The sequence below is a fragment of the Ruditapes philippinarum genome, unplaced genomic scaffold (genome assembly GCF_026571515.1).
Source record: "Ruditapes philippinarum isolate M1 unplaced genomic scaffold, ASM2657151v2 ctg1437_1_1_1_1, whole genome shotgun sequence".
In the NCBI taxonomy this organism is placed as follows: domain Eukaryota; kingdom Metazoa; phylum Mollusca; class Bivalvia; order Venerida; family Veneridae; genus Ruditapes; species Ruditapes philippinarum.
In genome coordinates this window covers 128424-149444 of record NW_026864682.1, presented here as the reverse complement: position 1 = coordinate 149444, position 21021 = coordinate 128424, and the positions used below count along the sequence as shown (strand labels likewise).

Here is a 21021-nt window from a genome sequence, read left to right as displayed (position 1 = left end):
TAGTATACTGCGATACGTTTATGATTGCGTGAGCCGTTTGTATCGTTTCTGTAAAGAATTGATTATATTCGAAGATAAATGGTAAGTATAAGTCTCTAAGCCTCATTTTTAAATGAGATAGGAATAAATACTCATTATAGAGCGTTAAGGTAATGCAATAAATAGGTATGTCAATATAATAGTTAAATGAAGGTTTATTTTGTTATTAACAAATACATTAATTTTATGTGCAGTTTGCATTGGTGCGTTAAGGGCACTTTTAAAATCAGGGAACAACAGCTTGTTAAGAGCAAACGGGTGTTTTACAATGCTGCAATTCATTTTAATGATGCCTTAAAATATTTTTAATGCTTACCACCTCGATCTTTGACTGGAGAATAGCGCCGTTAGTGAAACGATTTCTGATTAAGTTAGCAAAATGGAAATAATGTGATATTTTGACATCCATACAAAATACTTATCACTATACCTATACTTATTGACGAAAAGCAAAGGAAGCGATATTCAGCTAAGCTATATAGCCGATGAGTAACCATTATAACAGGCCATTAAAGATAAGATAAAAAAAAATTGCAAATGATAATAATAATACCATTTTAGATCTATTTTTAAAATTGTCGATACAAAGATTACACATATGACCAATTAATTTTGATTATTAAGTTTGTTTCTATTGGAAAAGAAAGCTATTGAGCCAACCAGTAAAAATGTGTGACAGTTTATCTATCTGTTTGAGTGAAATGTAGTTTTTGATCTGCTCTGTAACTGTTAATGTGTCTTTTCATAATTACCAGTTAATAGATGTATCAGATGCGAGTTGTTATTTAAGTTGTTCGTTGCGATGTAACTAATGAATTTATGGGACATTTTTTCAGACAGTTTGATAGTTGATATGTGATTATTCGGCTTTGCTGTTATAGTCAATGTGGGTTTTGAACTAACCTGTTAGACTTAATATGGTTCCCAAGCTAATCTGTTAAAGTAATATTTGACCTTTGAGTTATAAAATCTATTTTATAGACAGTAATAAAATTTCACGTGACATCATCATAGGTTTAAGAAACAATATATACGCAAGAACTTTTTATTGATATATAGTTATAATTATAGAATTACCTAAATTAATCAATTACTAAGATTTTATTTTTGAAAGTGATCTATATATTAAAACGGCTATACACTTATATAACCCGAACCGCTTGGCGAGTGTTTTTTTTTTTATTTCAAAACCGTTTTTGTACGACCATAAAACCAACCAAAATTTAAATTACGAAGTTATAACACAGCATACTTTCGTTTATGCAGCAATGTTCATGTACCGTGTATATAAATTCGATAAACCGCAGGATTATGTAATGAAAAACGAACTTACAAACGTGCAGTACTATCAAATGTATTTCAGGGAGACAAACTGTAGGATTCTAAAGATTTTCATTAGTATTAAGATAAAGCTTAAATATAAATATGTGATGAATAATTAAAGGAACTCCACTGAGTTTTTTTGACATGACAGGACAGGAATTCTTTTTTCTAGATTAATGTTTCATTAAATCTTAGTCTATACTTTTAAGTTGTGCGCAAATTTTCAGATCTTTTTACTTTTGGACCTCAGTTGACTTCATTTAAATTGTGGAGATGTTTACAATTAAATATTTCAAAAGGATTCAAGAGAATAGCCATGTTTCGAATTTGTTAAATGAAGAAGTAAAATAATAATACTTTCTTTTCATTTCAAAAACTAAATGACATTCCGTCGGTTAGGCGTTTTACAATGCTAATGTTTTAAATATAAAACGTCCCATTATAAACTAGCAACTTATGTATACCTTAAAAATTTGATAATGCGATTATGTTAAGTATATGCAAAAAAAAACTTCTTTTGGCCATAACGTTGATAGTAAGATTTTGCAATCACCGTCTACAACAGCCCTCGCCACCAAAATGAACTATGCAGCGTAAACTTAGTTTACGGCGCAAAGGGCGCTATATCTTCTTATCCGAGGCAGCTTCAAAGCTAGTTGGCTGCATGAAAAAAGTAGGCTCTATAAAATTGACCTTAATGCATTGATTGATACTCACACGACGCTTCCAGTTAGACGGAATAAAACCCGACACAAAAATATATCTATGTACAAAGCAGTTGGCGCGGAGACAGTTGAAATGATGTACTTTGTTCAAAATGTTTTCTACGGGACTATTTTATTTCAATAAATGATTCTGTTTCAGAACATTTCATATTTCATTCCAGGTTTGTTTGGCATGTTCAACGTTACTTAAACAGTTCAATTTATTTCATAACAATATTTGCATTTGATATTTAACATTTTATCTCACAACAATTCTGGCGTGCTCAGTGTTAGTTCAACATCAATAGCGTCTTTTATTACAATCTTGAGGAAGAATCTGCAAATAATTAATTATTCCATCAGTGCTAACATTACTTCCATAAAAGTATAAAACTCACTGCTAAAACCCAATCGTTGTCTAATCATTGTATCGAAATGAAAATTTGAGATTTATTAAGGTATCTGAGGAAACCAGTGTGCGTGACATGTCGAAGTTTGTTATGTTCCTTCAAACATTTTGATTAAATGAAATGGCAAATTGATAAAAATACCAATCATAACGCAATAATACGTCAATATTGTCTGAACACATCCTGATTTTGCTTTTTAGAATATTATGTAACGAAATTCGAAGAAGCTGACATTACAATGTGATGTTTATACCTTATAATTTTCTGTCAGTAGACATGCAATGATTTTAGTTTACATCTCGAACGTTACAGATATACGATACTATTGATAAACAGAGATTTACAAAAAGATTAATAAACAAAATAAAATTCTTTAAAGAAGAACGCACACAAATGTAATCAATTCATAATTACATCAAAGTCAGGAACATTTGTACAACATTTTTTATTGAAATATTTAATATTCATGCACACTCGGGTGAAATTCAAATGGTCAACATTCATATTACTTTACTTTGACTTTCCCGTCTGTTAGAATTTAACACACATTTCAATGTCAGCGTATTAATTAGTATCATATTTTTACAAACAATCTGTTTCTTGTTTCATTTCACTTGACAATTATAATATTTAAGTGTTATTATATTTTAATTAATTTAGAAAAAAGCAAGCTAGTAGACGTGGTTAACAACATGCCAGCAGAAGTTATAGCAACAGAAAGATACGCCGTCTACTCTACTGACGGGTCCAACGACGACAACAAATCCATCTGCTCTGAAAGGAACAGCTGTCTCTTCCGTGACCCCTACAACAGTGACCTCATTGACCTGAAAAATTTGAATGGAAAAGTAACATCGTGTTCACCTGCTTTGTCAACAACCACCATTGACAGATGGGGATCATATTGGTCCAGACGAGAAAGATGCTGCTGCTTCTGGAACTTTCTATTGACAGTTTCGTTGATTGTGACCGTCACAGTGGTAATACTTGCAACCAAAGGATTTGTCTTCTCGAGTGACGAGGAAACCGTGTCTGATAAAACTAATGATAGAGGTCTACCCGGTTATATAGCACCGATTAATGTAAAGTGCACGAAAGAAACACCACCTGTTAAGGTAAATCAATGTATTCTTTGTATTTCCATGTATTTGTTACTTCTTCTTCATGAATATTTTTGAAATATTTGTATTTGGTACAATTTAATTCTATGAATGTATTGTAATGTATGTTTACAAATTGTACCCATATCTGACTGTTTTTGAAAGGATATGCTTTCACTCAGTTTTATTTTAATTTTGTGTTTAATTGTTCTACATTGTTTTGTTTCAAATAAAGGGGAAGTTAAATTGATAAAATATACCACTTCAGGTACATGTTACTAATAAAAAATATACATTAAGGATCACACAGGAGAAGTCATTTTAGCAAAGGTTTATGTAAAACTAGTTTTTGAAAACGATTCCTTTTGTTCCCTTTAATCAAGATAAATGCTGAACAACGACACTTTTATAGTGTAATGCGTCATTTTTAATTCGCTGAATTTATTTTGGATGGATGAAATCTAATTTAAATTTTATAAAATATAAAGTCATCAAGTTATATGGCATTGCTGAAGAATAGAATACAGTAGCTGTTTCACTGTAATTTCTTGAGTATAAGTACATACCAATTTAGACAGAACAGAACAAATAAATTTTGCATTAGTACTAAATTGGTTATCAACCTTTTCTAGTGAAGATATAAATCTAATTTGAATACTAGCATAAGAAATACTAGCATAAGCTTGTACTCTTTATTGAATTTCAAAGTACTTGCCATAAATCACAATATTTACTGGTTTTCTTATACTATACTGACACGATTGTTTATTACTTTCGGAACCAACCTCCAAACGAACAACTGTTCTAAAGATACTACTAACAGTCTGAGAAAATAAATCATTTCCGCGGAAGATTCTTACAATCGATACACTAGAAAATAACGCCGGTTAATGTGCCATCATTTTGTTTTAAATTAAAATAAAGCACTATTACTATTGAAATCTAAGCGAATTGTGTTTCTATCTAGAGCTCATACTGATTGCAATGTAGATCTCAGAGGAAAATAAATATAACATTCCGTTTATGTCAATTGAAAAAAGCCCTTTAATTCTAAAAGACATTAGAGGTTAACTGTGATAATCGATAAAGATTGTTTTGTTTGTTTTTTTCTCTCTCTGAATAATCGAAGTTTTGATGAAGATTTCAATATGCAAGAAACGTTTTTTTCTTATGTTTGCTTACTTTAAGATATACGATATTATTATTTAAACTTTAACGAAATGGGGAAAAAAGAAACTTTAAACTTTAATCTCAGAAAAAAATATGTTCAACTAAAATGTGAATACACATGTATTTTACTATGGTTAAATATATGGATTTCCCAGTGTAAAGTAGTTGAATTGCATTGTATGATTATGTGAAATTTAAAAGTAAATGATTGTACAAAATGAAAATATTGAATATTCATACCATTTAACAATTACTAAATATGGTCAAGATTTTCAGATAGCATATATAATGCAGAAATATTTAATGTAATATTTAGATTTACGTTGTGTTATAATTAAGTTTATTATCTTAATAAAAGATAATTTAAACAATATTTTAAAGTTTCAATTGAGTTTAGCTTAAAATTTTTATTTATAAACTATGCGTTTTCTACAATTTCGTATTATGATTAAATGTCATAATATATCTGTATTTTTTTTAACAGAAAGCCGAGCGTAATTTCTCTTTTCATATATAATTAGTTTCCTAGATATAAGTGAAGACCAAGCATTATTTGCAAAACTCTTCTTTCGTTGTAACTTATAATATTTGTTACAGAATGATTAATATTATTACTCCAATACTTTTTATTGTTTTGAATAGAATTTACAGAATGATACGATTTTGTCTATAAAAATATATATACCGACCTACTTCAGTTTGAAGGCTTTGAGATGATGTTTAAACTAATGTGAAGGTCTCTCTGGTTGCCATTTGATGTTCAAACATTTTTTTCATAGCAAACCCTTACTGTAAATGGATTAAATATTCAGGTTAAGATTCATAATAGATCTCCGTTTTCATGTTTGGAATATACAAATCTCGTAGACATTGCTTTTAAAAATATCGAAGTAGTAACAGGAAGGTTCAAAATTTAACCATATATTTCAAAAAACCTTAACTGTTTTGTTAAAGTTTTAACTGTGTTTTACCAATATTTAGGATTCTAAATATTTTCATTTACTTTATTGTAAAAAAGCTATATTCACATGCGTTCTTTTTCCTTCTTCAAATTTTTATATAACGGTAAAAGAATTGGCAGAAAATTCTTCAAACACATCTATGCTTTATGTCCAGATACTATGATGTAAGAAGTAAAAACTATTATTATGATTTTGTACTTATAAACGGAGGGAAAATAAGATAACCTTTAGCCAGAAGGGAATCTGTTCGAGAAGATATGTAATTATAAGTGTATTCACTGTTTACGATGCCATAGTGTTTTTTTCTTGCAGAATCTAAAAATAGCTACGTGAGCAATCAAACAATTTTGTCGTTGTAGTGGTGTTCGTGTAATTATCAAACTTGTTTAATTATTCACATAACTCTCCAACATTATCGTGCCATTCTGACACAAATCCCCGAGTTCGTCTGGAGGCCGTTTTAAGAATGTTCATTTCTGCCTTATCATATCCTGTATGAAACTTATTTTTTATGATTGTCTTGGATTCATCTGTAAAATAATCTTTAGTGTGTTATGTTGTTTTTCTTCAAACCATGTATGTCATATTGCATTATTGCTCTTTTCCTTTTCATTGAATTGTAAATATCATTTGGCAGTTATAATTTTTATATTGTCAACAGAATCGAAATACTTTTATAATTACCACAAAATTGTTCTGCTTTGTGACACATGCCATTTTATAAATAAGTACTGCACACAGGTAATTATAATAATTATGCAAATCGTGTGATGTGACCTGTTAAAAAGGCATTTTTACTACGTTGACTTAATACATAAGTCATAGCGTTAGAGTAGCTCTTCTGATTTGAACATACGAGTCTTTCTTCTTTTATTACAGACGTGTAATGATGACATTTGTATGAGGAGTAGGTTAGATTTACTCAGTAGAATAAATACCAGCGTGGATCCATGTCAGGTGAGTGTTACCATAGTATTCGCTTGTTTATGTTGTTCGTCTTGGATTTAAAGTCATGCTGACACTTTGAAGATATATTCTGGGGAAGGAAGACCTCAGCAACAAGCACCTGAGTAGAATCACCATCCTTGCGTAAGCAAGCTTGTAAGTTTTCTCACATGAAAAAATCAAAGGTTCCGTCGAGTTTCGAACCAACAGCGGTGCAGGACTTATAATGCTTAATGTGTAAAAAAATCTTTTTTCAATATAACATTTTCTTTTCATTGAAATTGTTTAATTATATAACTTATTTCCACCATTGCAGTTTGTAATAATCCGTAGAAATGTTCATGTCAATTTGAGAACGTTTTATAAGTTTGCTTTCATTTTAGGACTTTTACTCGTATGCATGTGGAGGTTATATGGACAAAGTCCGGTTATCTTGGAATTCGCCAAGGAAAAGAATGAACCCGGATATTATATTAGAAACACACGATAAAATGCTTCTTGGTAATGAAAAACTAAATTACAACACATAATCTTACACTGTGCATTTAAGCAGCTGGCTACCTACATAAGAAAAGGAATCATGCTTAGTATTAAATATTCTTATGCTAAATTAGGTTTTGTTTTTATTGTCATGTCTAAACAATGGCTCTGCTATTATTCTATGTTCCTATGATTATGTTGTTGTTTGTATCTTCAAAAATATATCTAGATACTACTAAGTGTAACAATGAATTTGAAATTGTTAGAACACTTACATTGATATAAATATTACAAAATATTTCAATAGTTTATACAAAATACTAAATAAACATTTTATATTACTTCTTTCATTTGAAATATGGTAAGTACATTAACAGCTACTTTGATAATGTCCTCTTATAGATTGAAAAAAAGTTTTTATTCATAAAGTATTTATTTATCACATCAGACATTCTATCAGATGAGGCACAGAGATCTGATGCAGATGAAGTTAAAATCATCAAGAAAATATACCGATCATGCGTTCAACGTAGAGATACCTCGTTAGTACAAAATATGAAAAACAAGATCAACAAGGAAAGGCGGCGTTCAATGAACGCAACCCCCATAACCATACAGATATAATTGTACATCCATTAAACATTACCCTGGAAATGATGATCTGAATTCTTCACCGCTTTTTAAGAATAATTTTCGGTTAATTTGCTGCGGCATTTCTGTTGCTCATTCTGCGATGTCCTTAAAGACTGTTCGGTGTTCTGTCTTTTGCCCGGAGAAAAAGGTGACACACTGTCACAGGCGAGACTGCTCCTATTAAACTGCTTGTGTGGAAAATAAATTCATGAGACTTCGAATCGTTGTTTTCACCCAAAAACCATGACTATTAATATTGGTGATCGAAACAACGATGCCTTTATTACCGGAACAGTGCGTTACCGTTGGATTACAGATCCATTTCAATTGAGTAGAAAGTGTGAAACAGGTGTCAATGCGATATTTTATGAGTTACCATATCATGCCAATTCCTTTATTTCCAGTAAAGCAAGTGATAGATTCACTTGGTGGATTTGAATTCGGATCATTCAAAAGGACTAAACAGCTCATCCTGACGTCATTATTACTAGAGGTCAACTTCAAATACGGAATATCGCCACTGTTTGAAATGAATGTAAAGAAAGATGGGAGAATTTTGGTAAGGTTTTAGTTAAAAAGATATTTTGATTCAAGATATATACACATGTTGATAATTTACACATTAAAGCAGAAAGTAATTGGACCAGAGCTGCAATAGCTCATGATAGTCCTCTCCTTAAACAAAACCAATGCATACATATAAAAAAGGCTTATTAAAATTATAGTAAGTGTTTGAAGAATTATATTTTTAGAAATAAAAACAGTTGTCTGTATGGATAATACAGATAATGTATATTGAAATGCATAATATGTTTATAAATATGTTAAGTTATTATGGGTTTGACAATGAGTTGTTGAAGTTTTTACCAATCGGCCACTTTGCGGTCCATGCATTACATTGTATATATTTCAAGTGGTCGTGATGTGTATTAGGAGGAGCGCAGCTTAGAGGTATAATATTATATTAGTTTCGTAATCGAGTCTATAGATTATTGCTTGTTCAAAGTTTGGAGATGAGTTTGTATGCACTCACTCCACACGACGAGGTGTGATGACATAGTGTGTGATATATATATATAAGTACAGATATTAGCCGATTCCTCAAGCCCAAGTGAACTTCTTTATAGAGACAGGAGACCTGACTCGGTATGCAACATGTTATATGTTGATCTGTCTTTTGTTTTTTGTTTGTTTGTTTGTTTTTTGTTGTTTATTTTATGGATAAAATCGTGAGTAATTTGTAAGAAGTGAAGATTTTCGAAAATAAATTAGATAGTGATTACGTAAAAATTGCAATGATTCAGTTTGACTGAAGCTGTCCCGGAGACCACACGAAGCTTGAAACTTTTCTCGCGTCCATTTAAGTGTTAGTTAAAACATATACATTATTATACGGATATAAACATATACAATGTCAACATAAATCAAAATAATTAATAAAAGCACAGACTGAGAACGGAATGGAAAAATCTTCTCCTGTCAGTAATTTAAATCATGTGTCAATTATAGTTGACCACGTAATTAAAAATTCGTTTGTAAATATGAAGTATATTTATCTATACTTCACCAGTCAATTTATGCACTGTTTCACTTTATTTTTCAATTTGTTCAAAATGATAATTACTGGTATTGTGAATTCACGATTTCTAAATTCATGAATTCACAATTTTAGTTTCCCAAATTAAGTATTTAAATTTCATGAATATGCGATTCAAAATTCACAAATTATAATCATGAACATTTCTGACGTTAAAAATTATAAACTCGTTATTTTGACATGCTTTTTAATTTCGTGAACTCTTCATTAAATTCGTATTTTATTTGTAACATTTTGTATATTACAGATACTGTACTACCAGAATATATTTGAGCCATTGACAGAATAAAGTATGTGTCTCTAAGATTAGTCAATCAATGGACAATCATCTCTGAGTAACTCACAAAAAACTTTTGTTTTATTGACAGGTTCTCCAAGCATACAAGAAATATATCAGTGACTTTCTAGCGTTTATTATGGGGATCAATACAACAATGATCAGTGATAAGCTATTTGTGACGATGGTTGATGAAATTTATCATTTAAGTGTTTATATAAACAGAGTAAGTTGACAGTTTTTCCCAAATAATATAGGGCGAAATACTGGTGTTTCGGGTTAAAATTATGTTAATTAGAGCTTTTCTTGTTTGGTCTAAACAAAGAAATGCAAAAGCGTGTGTAATGTTTTTAAAAAAACTTTGGGACTGATTTACAATGAAAAACATTTGTTTGCAACTTTCTAGTAAAAGCGTCTAGTAAAAGTATGATAAAAATTTGATTTAGTTTGCTTCATATTGCTCCAAATCATGTTTAAAAAGCAAGTATAGTTTGAAGGATATGGGTTTGTAGCTTATTCAAAAGTCAGCAACCTGAAAAGCAAAATGATTTAAAGCGACATTCTTATAATTTTATTCATTTCCATAATTAATTTTCGTAAATGCAACAAAATATAAAATTTTGGATGCATCATATTACATGAGGTGATTTTAATAAACAAAAATGTTTAAAACTACAATATTTATGTCCATATTTCCGATTGTGTCGTCAATTAAATAAATGATAGAAAAACTATGTCTGCAATTATACAAGACAGAAGATCGAAACTTAATGCTATATAGCACATTAAAGATTTTACATTTCATACATTTGTCTGAGTATTTAACTGTTCTAAGAAACGGCGAGGAGCCTATAATGTGTAAAAAGCCATCTGTTAATTCAGATGTGGTAACACGATAGTTTCATAAAGAGACATTTCAACCGTTTCTATAATTGACTGCCATAAAACAAATGTTTATGTGATGTTTATATGAGCTTGGTAACTAGATATGAAATTAATCACTCATTTATCACACATAGGGGGTCTATAACGGTGTGAGTTTACTGACCAGACATCCTGACATGTTACAATATTTATCTTAATCATCTATTTTTGGTAAATAGTAAAAAGAACTTAACTGCTAACTGGTAACAGCGGATCACGCAAGTATCTCGATTCGTGATGGAATTTATTGTCATTAATAAAACAATTAAACCCTCAGGAATAATAACGGAAGCGTAATTTTCAGTGAGGTTGTCAAACAGTTGAAAAAAATGATGAAATAAGTTTAAGATAGTATTCAAGAAAAGTTTTTATCAATAAAAACAGTAACTCTCAAAACGCGAATTTCACAATTATTTAAATATTTGTAGTGCACTATTTTTTCATTTCTGCGAATAATTATCGTACAACCATATTCCTTGATTTGATCAAAAATATTATCTTTACAGGTTTTCTACATGGAAGATGTAACAAGCTTCCCAAATGAGATGTCCCAATGCAAGCACCAATTCCATGTGGATGACTTGCAATCACAATATAATTACAATATTTCCTGGCACAGCTTCCTGTCAAAACTTTTTAGAAACTCTCCTTTTTCTCATAACTTTACAATATGCAAGACATCGCTGACTACATCACTTTCTGATGTGCTATCTGGATTTACTTTCACCACCTTGAAACAATTCATCATCCTGCAGGTATTGATAGACAGCGATATTGCCCTTTTACTGCCTGATCAAACGCCGCAGTTTGAAAATATATCCTGGAATCACGGTGCCTTATTTGGGAGAGAGTACTCTCGTTTGACAGACTACGACTGCCTAAAACAAATTTCCAAACATTTACCCATGTATTATGTGATACCTTACCATATATCCGACCAATTTAATGACTCCCTGATGCGATTATTTACAGACTTAATCTCGAGTATTGAAAGAGTAATTAGAGATCTATACTGGATACCAATTAAGCAGAAAAAGTATTTGTTAACAGAACTGCAAGGTCTGACGATGCATTTGGAGTGGGAGAACCCGGTGTATGCATCTTTGATTTCAAATATGCAAAATGTGAGCGATGATTATTTTAAAAATATGCATTTGATGATCGATTACAGTGTAAGAAGATATCTAAGTGGACATACACAACGAGTTTTAACAAATTTGGATTCATCGATTTTATTTTTGATAGATAAAGAAATTGGTAAGTATTTCTAGACAATTGTGCTAATACGGCAAACCAAAATACTATGCACTTGTCTTTTCCCCTAATTTACAATTTCTAGTAATTGTCCCAGATTCCCCCTAGATCATACATTTCAATTTCTATGCTTATATATCAGTTACACGAGAAAATATATTATAGACACCTTCAATCTCTAAATACTAATTGTTTGTTTCTCATGTTTTTATTCATTACCCGAACATGTACTGACATTTTTATTTACCATTATTGTACGAACATTTTCAGATATACCGCTATCTGTGATGCAAGTGCCATTTATGTATGCTTCAACTATTCCTAGTTTATGGTTTGGCTCCATGGGAACGTATATTTCGCAAGCAATATCACAATTATTTGACATTGAAGGTAATTAGATATCCGAGCTGTAATCGTCGGCTTTAACATAATATCACAAGAAAACGAAAACTAATCGAAGAACAATTTGATTGTAAATCATCTTGGTCCCCAGGAAAATAGATTTCCTTTACAAATAGGTTGATCACTTATTGTCAACAAATTTCCTGCTGTAATCTTGGCACGCATTATCTCTCTGATCAAGAGTACTTTTTTTATCTGACTTATTCTGTCGAATTGACTGTTTTTTTCGTTTTCGTTCAAAACACTTACCATCAAATTCTCATTGCAAACGAAAGTATTTAAATTCTCTAAATTGATTAACTTAATGCTTGAAAACATTGTTTCTTTTACATATGATTTAAATTTCCCACCAAGTGTCATTTGTTTCCAAATTGAAACAATTTAAATAAATGATGATATAACAATTTCGATTTAAACATTTTGTAAAATTTTAATTAACACAATATCGCCTCAAACCAAAGGCTGACATTTTATGTGAAAACTCGTGATAATTTAGGTATTAAATTTATTTTTTAACGTTTAAATATTCCGTCTTTGTTAAAATTTACCCATTGGAATAAATCGATAATAATTTCAGCTCTATTGCGGTTCCTGACAGAGGACAAAATTGACCACAAGGTTGCACTTACCATAGCTGTTCGATTGCAATGTCTTTTAGACGAATACAATAAATATCCTATCCTATCAGTAGACGGCCGACAAGACCATGTAAGTTTCTTTAACCTTAAAAGAAAGTACAAATCGTAATGTAGTATGAAGTAAACATCAACACTCACAATTTGAAACTTTTATAGCCTTTTATGCAAAAATATATATTAATGATCTCTTTATATTTTGTATCATCATTTTTAACATTAAACAAAATACTCAAAGTCAACCGTGTTTTTGTATAAAACTAAAAATAGAATTATACATTTTTTTTTTGCCTCAAAAATGACTTGAATGGGGGCTGGTATGGATTCAATGTGGAATTTCGTTTGACCTGATAAATGAAATTTTGGCAAAATTGAATACAGTATGCATTATAATTTGAATTGTTGCACTTGAAAAATAAAAAGAAGAGACTAGATACAGTACAATATGGATTTGATATAGATAGTTATTGACCTGAAAATTAAGGCGACGATGAATCGAATAGACTGTCTCCAATAATATTTTGTATTTGGAGCCACATGGTATAAATTCTTGAAAGACATTTGTTACATTTTATAGGATGTAAAAATAAAAGTGAATAGTGCATGTGCTGGTTTTGTATGACTCTCTTTTTAACTGATACTTAGCTTGCTTGTGGCAACTGAACCACTGCAAGCCTAGATCATTGGGAACATCCATTCCAGCTTAGTAGATTCTGCAAGCTAGTATTTATTTTGAAATTGTCCCTATATCCGATGAATAATTGTGTCAAACAAGTCATTTTAAGATATTTAGCAACGAAGTAATTTATATATCGATCATATTATATCGAACTTCGTCAGGTATCTTGCAGCAGTAACATGCATATAACAAATGGTTTAATGTTCAGTTCGTTCAGTCATGATATACTTTGTACATATGACAGAAGAATTTTATAGCTAATAAACTTTAATGCTTTAATTATACAAACAATTAATGTTTTCAATCCGTTTCATTGCTGAATGTTACTTTTTTGCAGATCCATGCAGATCTTACAAAAAGTGCAAACTTTAAGGATAGTCTTGCACTACGGGTTGTGTATGATGTAAGTTTCAATTTTACTTCAGCGTTTTTTATTTTATTTATTTCAAACATAAGTTTATTACACGAATATGTAAAATTCTATAGACATTCGTAAAAACTCAGCAATTTAATTCTTACATGTTTTGTTTGTTCATTAAACATTATTCAAATTCCTTTTTTCTACAATCAATATAGAAATAAACTTGATTAAATGATATTTTGTGAAAATGCACATTTTCACAATTTCAGACATTTTCAAAAACATGGGAAAACAACGATGTGGATTTAAACATTCCAGGTGTAACATTTACTCAGCATCAGCTATTCTTTCTTTCGTATGCACAGGTACGTCCAACAAACGAAAGTTAAATATACATATATATTTACGTATGTCCCGTATAATAAGTATACTTAATCAAATGGTATATTTTCTTAAGACTTCACTCAAATCGTGTTACTTTTTTAGAGGAAATCTTTCGATATTTCTGGAAACTGGTTTTCCAGAAATACTTAAGATAAAAGAATATTTTCTAAACGTTCTTATAGGCAACGTTAATTCTTGAAAATAACATTACTGTATAGCTATGTCAATTGTAATTGGCAAATTATATCAGTATAAATAAGTCATTCATTGTCTTCGAAAGATTGAAGTTTATCATTTAAACTTGTTTTAAATGTCCTTTGGGGTTAAAATCCCAAGAAATGGAAGACGAAATATATTCAACAGTTCAAAATCTGATTCAATTAGAAGACCGGTTAAGAAATATGATATATTTCGAGACGATTTGCTGTCACGTATATAAGTTTAATGTTTTGTTTATATCGAGAATATAACACTTTTCATAAGAAAATACTACGTATTTTACGAACGGCATGATATTATATGATTTAACAGTTTTACATTTTGTATATATGTTATGTTTAACTTATGAAAAGTTGAAAAAAGGTAAAGAAATAGATAAAAAAAATTAAGATATAGATAAAATAACAGAGAGAATTAGATAAAATAAAGTAAAGAAATAGATGAAATGAGGCAAAGAAATAGACTAATTAAGGTACAGAGAAAGGTAAAATAATTGAAAGAAATAAAAAAAATGAAGTTAGAATATAGACAAAATAAGCTAAAGAAATAAGATGAAATATGGTAAAGAATCAGAGCAAAAAATGTAAAGAAATATATGAAATATTTTAGGAGTACTCAGCGAATACATATACCGCTGTGTAGAAACGCCATCATTGTATCATTTACTACAAACCTTTACTATTCAATGTATTTGAGTTACTTTGATAACGAGCATATACTGTATCATATATAGTTGCAAGCTTATACAATTCAGACTTACAACTTTTTTTTGCGACTACAGATAATACATGCGATTTAACATAGTGGTTGCTTATTGTGTTTTTTTCCTTCTTATTTTTCTGGCTCAAAATATCATGTATAGTGACAACAATATTTGCAATTAATTTTTTCCGTTGCTTATCAGTGTCACATTGTTTCCATGCTCAAAATAAAATATAGAGAAAAAAGAGATAAAGGGTGGTCGGTCCGACATTAAGTTCATCAATTCTTGCTATAATATAACAAATCTCACAAGGTTAACTGATAGACAAAACGTTTCAAAGTAGACTAATATCTCAGAAAATGCATCTTAGAAAATACAAAAATGCCTTTTTTCACTGCATCTGAAATTCAATTGTTTAATTGCACGCACGTTTGCAGTTTATTTATGTGCTTTTATTTGACTTTTACGCTCTTTTGAATACAATGTCAATTATTGACCTTCTTAACTTTGTTTTAATCTTCACAGAGTATGTGTGAAAAGGCAAGTAAGCGGGGCACGCTACAATATTACGTTGATAACACGTTAACGCACCATTCGCCGGGCAAATATAGGTAATTACATTCGGAATATATGAGGTTTACCTTTGATTTATAAAACATAGCAGGTATTTTTTAACATATATTAATATATTATGATATATGTTATATTTCAAAATTGGTAAAATAAAATTTAAAAATTTTTAAAAAATTTGGGTTTGGGGGGGTTAAAATATTGGGTTTTTTTTTTTTTTTTTTTTTTTTTTAAGGTTTTTAAAAAGCCCCCCCCATATGGTGTTATTATTTAATGAGAATCAGTTAACAGTATTATTCCATTGAGGTATGACCACCCTAACGGGCACTATAAGGAACTGAAAAATTGACATCATAGGTCAGAGTACACCTGTATGCAAACAAATTTAAACAAAATTTATCGTACGGAAATCGAGTTATGGCCACTTTTCTGAACTGAAGCTAGGGTGTTTTGAGGGCCCTTTTGCAGAAATGAGGAACCAATAACATTCTAATGAAAACCGTTTTTGTATTAATTTTTCGTACGAAACAAATAGTACCATTCAGCTAACAATCCACATAAACAAAATTGTGGTTTCTACTACAGATTTATAAAATATGCTTAAAAATGTTACCCTACCCTACCCATTTTCAACACGTGTTTGACCATTTTTCTACTTAGGGAGCCTAATTTAAAAAATCCTTAAAATTAACCCAAATGAGTGACTGCTTTCAAAGTTTCTCTAAATTTTTAAAGAAGTATATTTGTTGATCATGTAAAATATTAAATACTTTTACCGTCTAGTTTTGATTTTATTATCAGGTACCATATTTATTAGTAGCTTTAGCATTATTTAGCCAATAAATACCAATATAAATTAAATAATCAAAAACAAACACTTTCTTCTTCCCAAAATGGATGGAGAGATACATAAATAATAATAAAAGAAAAAAAATGAAAGAAAAAAAGTTGACACATCTGGGGTTTGAACCCGTGACCCTCAGTTTCAATGTAGTTAACAGTAGTTCTAGCCTATTTGAATACTCTTCAAAGCAGAGGTGAGGCATTAGGATGGTCATACCTTAATTATCATCACAGAAAAAAAGGCAATATTTATATTTTGTTTTATTATTAGACAATGTCAGAAAAATGCAATTATGTATTACTTTACCAATCTATCATTTGTTTCGTATTTCTTTTTTTTTCAGAGTAATTGGTACTCTTTCGCACTTCAAGAAATTCTCGGAGGCTTTTAATTGCCCAGCAAGTTCAGAGATGAATCCAAAAAACAAATGTACATTTTTCTGAAATGTACTTTCCTCAAACATCTGAAATGACACCTAAATGTCTTTTAAATGTTTACTTTGCAACGATGCACAACACACCATTTAGAAAAAAACACGTTTGATTCAGATGAAGTAAATTTCTCATCTAAAAGTAATTTTCAGACAATTTAAGAAAATATAAACAGCTGTGAAGTTCCATCAAGGAAGAGTGATAAACATTATGCTAATGATTATACCCCTGTTAATCGCTTTTCTGTCTTTAAACACTTGCCTGAAAGGAGATGTCTTGATATATTCATAAACTTAATGCTTTTGTTTTGAGATTGAGTAATAAGTTAAGTTTAGAACGTGTATCCAATGTTGATAATGACATCTCCATTACGTTCTTTTTATTGAAGAATTACAAATTAGTGTACAGAAGGCCAACAATAGTTTTGTTTTATTCATGTGTATGTATGTTGAACTGAAAGATGTTGTTTACTTTAGTGCGGTTGAATACAATCTGGAATTTAGATTAAAATATATGAATGTTCGAAACATATAACGTGTTATTTATTTTTTAGTAAAAAAATGTTTAAATATGTTAATGTTAATATAAATTATGAAACATTTTATGTAAGTCCTCACCGGTACTGACATAATTTGGTCACCTGTTTTGCTGTTCGTCCAACAAAGAAATGTGCACCCATAGGCAACGGTTTATTTTGTATATTACCGCTAAACATCTTAGACTCATCAATCTGCCATTCTGGTCAACCTCATTTGTTATTTAATGGAACATTTCAACATATGAACTGACAAGAGTAGCGAACAGTGCAGACAATGGTCAGACACGGATATGCCCGTTGATCTGAGGCATATTGTGCCCTTTAAGTTTTATTGTTAACTTAAGTATAAGTGTATGTACCGTGATTGACATCTGGATTTGTACAAACATTCTGTACCCACAAATACTCAAAGAGTTAAATATCTAAAGAATATTTAAATGATGGTTTAAGATTCGAACAACTATTCTATGATATTTATCATGATATATTTGATACAGTCCTGAATAGTTAATGGTTTAAGCAGAAATGTATATAATAGAATAAATGTATCTGGTTTCAATAAGAAGACAGTTGACACTTATTTGAACGGGAATTAAAGTAAGCAAACTCTTGCAATACTTTACCTAGCGCCTATCCTAATAACAGTGTGCCAATTTCACATTTCTCTTATATTGAACTGTTATTTAACATGCTAAGACAATCATTTTTTTTCTTTTTGTTCTCTTTTTTTAAAGAGAAAGAGAACAATATCAAATCTCAATCTTTTAACATTACACCTTCACATTTTATCTGTAATCAGATATTATTAAGTATTTTTTTAATCTATCATTCTTTTAATTTCATTTTGTAACATTATGTAAAAACAAAAACCTTTCAATTATTCTTAATTCCCATAAGATCGAGACATTACCAGTGGCTAAAATCTGTCTAGTATTTATTCTTACATTTGTTTAATAAACTTTAAACTTTAAACTTAATCAAATGTCCTAAAAACCTAATGTTAAGCTTGCTGAGATATGAACAAGTAGTTTCCGAGGAACATACCTCTTAAGAAAATAGATAAATACTGCAATCTACACCTCCAATTTCAAACAAATATTTCTTATAGAAATAAATGCAGAGACACTTAATTGTAAGCATATACGTGGGCTGTCCCAATATTATGTGACAAGATTGTTTAAAAGCTAAATAGAATAGGTACGAATTTGATATTTTAATATGTTATAAACCCATATAATAGAAACTTTTTCACAAATTTACATAGAAAAATATCAACAAACAACAAAAGTATGCCATAAACACCATGACAACTATCTGAATCGCGGCGCACGTCAAACGTCAAAGACGGCGTTAGATCTATATAAGGCGCCTTTCTCAAATACTCTAAATGGCTTTCAATGCAATAATAGCAGCTTTACCTCTAAATCGCCAATTACAGACTTAAATCATGTGGTTGTTAATGTATTTTGAATGTTTGTATGGCATACATTTATTGTTGCCATACACGAACTTCCGGTCTCGTTGCACCTGTTTTTAGCTGTAGAAAATAGGCGACGGAGATCGGTCTTCCTATTAGTGTTTTCCTTATTTTCGCTTTTTGTAGCGCAGAACTCTGGTTCCGTTCATGCCTTTTGTACACAAATAGGCTTAGGATATGTTGCTAAACTGTTATATTTGGTATATTTGTTAAAAATCGTAACATTAGTCATCTCCAAATAGTCACGAAACCTGAGTGACCTGTTCACTGCGCCTCAAATTCTTTCGAACGTCGCCATTTTACTTTACTATTTTCTATGAGGAATTTTTTTATTTATCCGTATCTTGTTCGTTTCTTAAGTTATTTAACTAAAATTTTCTGAGATGATGTAAACATAGCAGCAGAGGAAGTCAAAGTGACATCGTGCAGACACATCATCAGATTGAAATATATGCTATTCATAACAAAATGCAAATTATTTGACGTGCGCCGGCACCTCAAACCAATGTCGTTAATACTGAAAATTACTAAGTAACTAGAGTGAATATTTTGTAAATGATTTGTTGTAATGTTTAATTATTTGTGTGAATTATTATCTATTGGCGCTAAAAATGAACCGTCTATAAAATTTGTCACGGACTTTTGGGACAACCCTCGTACATATAAGTATAACATTAATTTGAATTTTTTTTCCATTCACATTTCATGTTCGTATCCCGACATGGACTTTGGATTCTTTCATGAGAGGAAGCTATCGAGCTACATGTAGCTTACGGGGCGTCGGTGGTTCTACTCTGGTGTCCGTTTGTGCCTGAAATAATGCACGGAAGGGCACTTGATGTCTTCCTTCACCAGTAAAGCTGGAACGTCGTCACATGACCTAATATACTGTTTCTGTCGGTGTGAGGTAAAACCCAATCAAACAAACAAATCATTCAGGTTTCGGAAAGCTTTGATTTATTTTGTCTTTTTATTACTTCTGTTTTGATTTTTGCTGTAATTTTACGTCGCATAAGCATAGTTTATTCATTTGGCGACTTCCCATTTTTACTAGCGAATAATAACCTCAGGTGCACATCCGTGCACATACTCTGGCACAAACGCTTTTTTTTGTTTCGTTGAGCTACGCACAGACACACAATTCATAACACGAATAGTGCAGAAAATCCGTAACTGATCAAAATCAGTTTCTAAATACAGAAGAACTTACTTCTTTATTTTTAAAAGAGTTCTGTAAAATAATATTCATAATAATTATAATAATATAGTAATATGAAAACCTCGACGATTATTTATAATCATTTTGGAGATATTATGTATTGAAAAAAGTTCTACCAAGTAACTTTTGATGTAGACAAAAACAAAGCAACAAGTGTTTTTATTACATAATAACACCGGTTGGAAACTTATGAATAGTTCTGTAATATCATGATTAAAATATACGTATGGCTGTCAGAATCAATTGAAGTTATAACTAAATCAGAAGTATACATTTTGCACTTTCGGATTAAAAAAAAGAACATCTAAACATTAAATATACTTTTTTACCTTTAATATCTATAAATTTACTGAATGTAAGTCATTTTTAAACGAAAATAAATCAAGTATTCTAACTTAAAAAAGCAGCATTTTTATACTTTTTGTTTATTTGTTTAAATTTTGTAGCGAATGATTGATACACGAAAATATACAATTCTTTAAGGTACTTGTCCGAAGTCTAACGGAAAATGCCGAGAGGCCGCAGTTGATAATAGGGATGTTTTATTACCAGAAATGCTATAAATTATTGAAATCATTTCCGAAGAACAATCTTGGCACCTAAAAAAGTAATATATTCCATGTAATAGAAGGAATACTACTTCCAGTCATTTCTTGAAAGTAATGATAGATCCGCAGGGTATGCTGCGCTGAATTATCTGCTAAATTGTCCTCCATCTACATGAATTATTGTTCATTGTCT

At 30.4% G+C, this 21021-nt stretch overlaps 2 protein-coding genes across 2 annotated transcripts; both read left to right on the top strand.

Moving 5' to 3' along the window:
- The first annotated feature begins 3168 nt into the window (after positions 1-3168).
- LOC132726499 (neprilysin-21-like) lies at positions 3169-9652 on the top strand. Its single transcript, XM_060711821.1, has 7 exons — positions 3169-3591; positions 6588-6665; positions 7037-7154; positions 7582-7662; positions 8171-8325; positions 8853-8912; positions 9611-9652. The coding sequence occupies exons 1-7, from the start codon at positions 3169-3171 to the stop codon at positions 9650-9652; spliced, it is 957 nt and encodes a 318-aa protein (XP_060567804.1).
- A 58-nt stretch (positions 9653-9710) lies between these two features.
- LOC132726493 (endothelin-converting enzyme homolog) lies at positions 9711-17571 on the top strand. Its single transcript, XM_060711815.1, has 8 exons — positions 9711-9866; positions 11071-11821; positions 12089-12208; positions 12798-12928; positions 13872-13937; positions 14165-14260; positions 15727-15812; positions 16959-17571. Exons 1-8 carry the CDS (start codon positions 9780-9782, stop codon positions 17056-17058), a joined length of 1437 nt encoding a protein of 478 aa, XP_060567798.1. The 5' UTR covers positions 9711-9779; the 3' UTR covers positions 17059-17571.
- The last annotated feature ends 3450 nt before the right edge of the window (positions 17572-21021 follow it).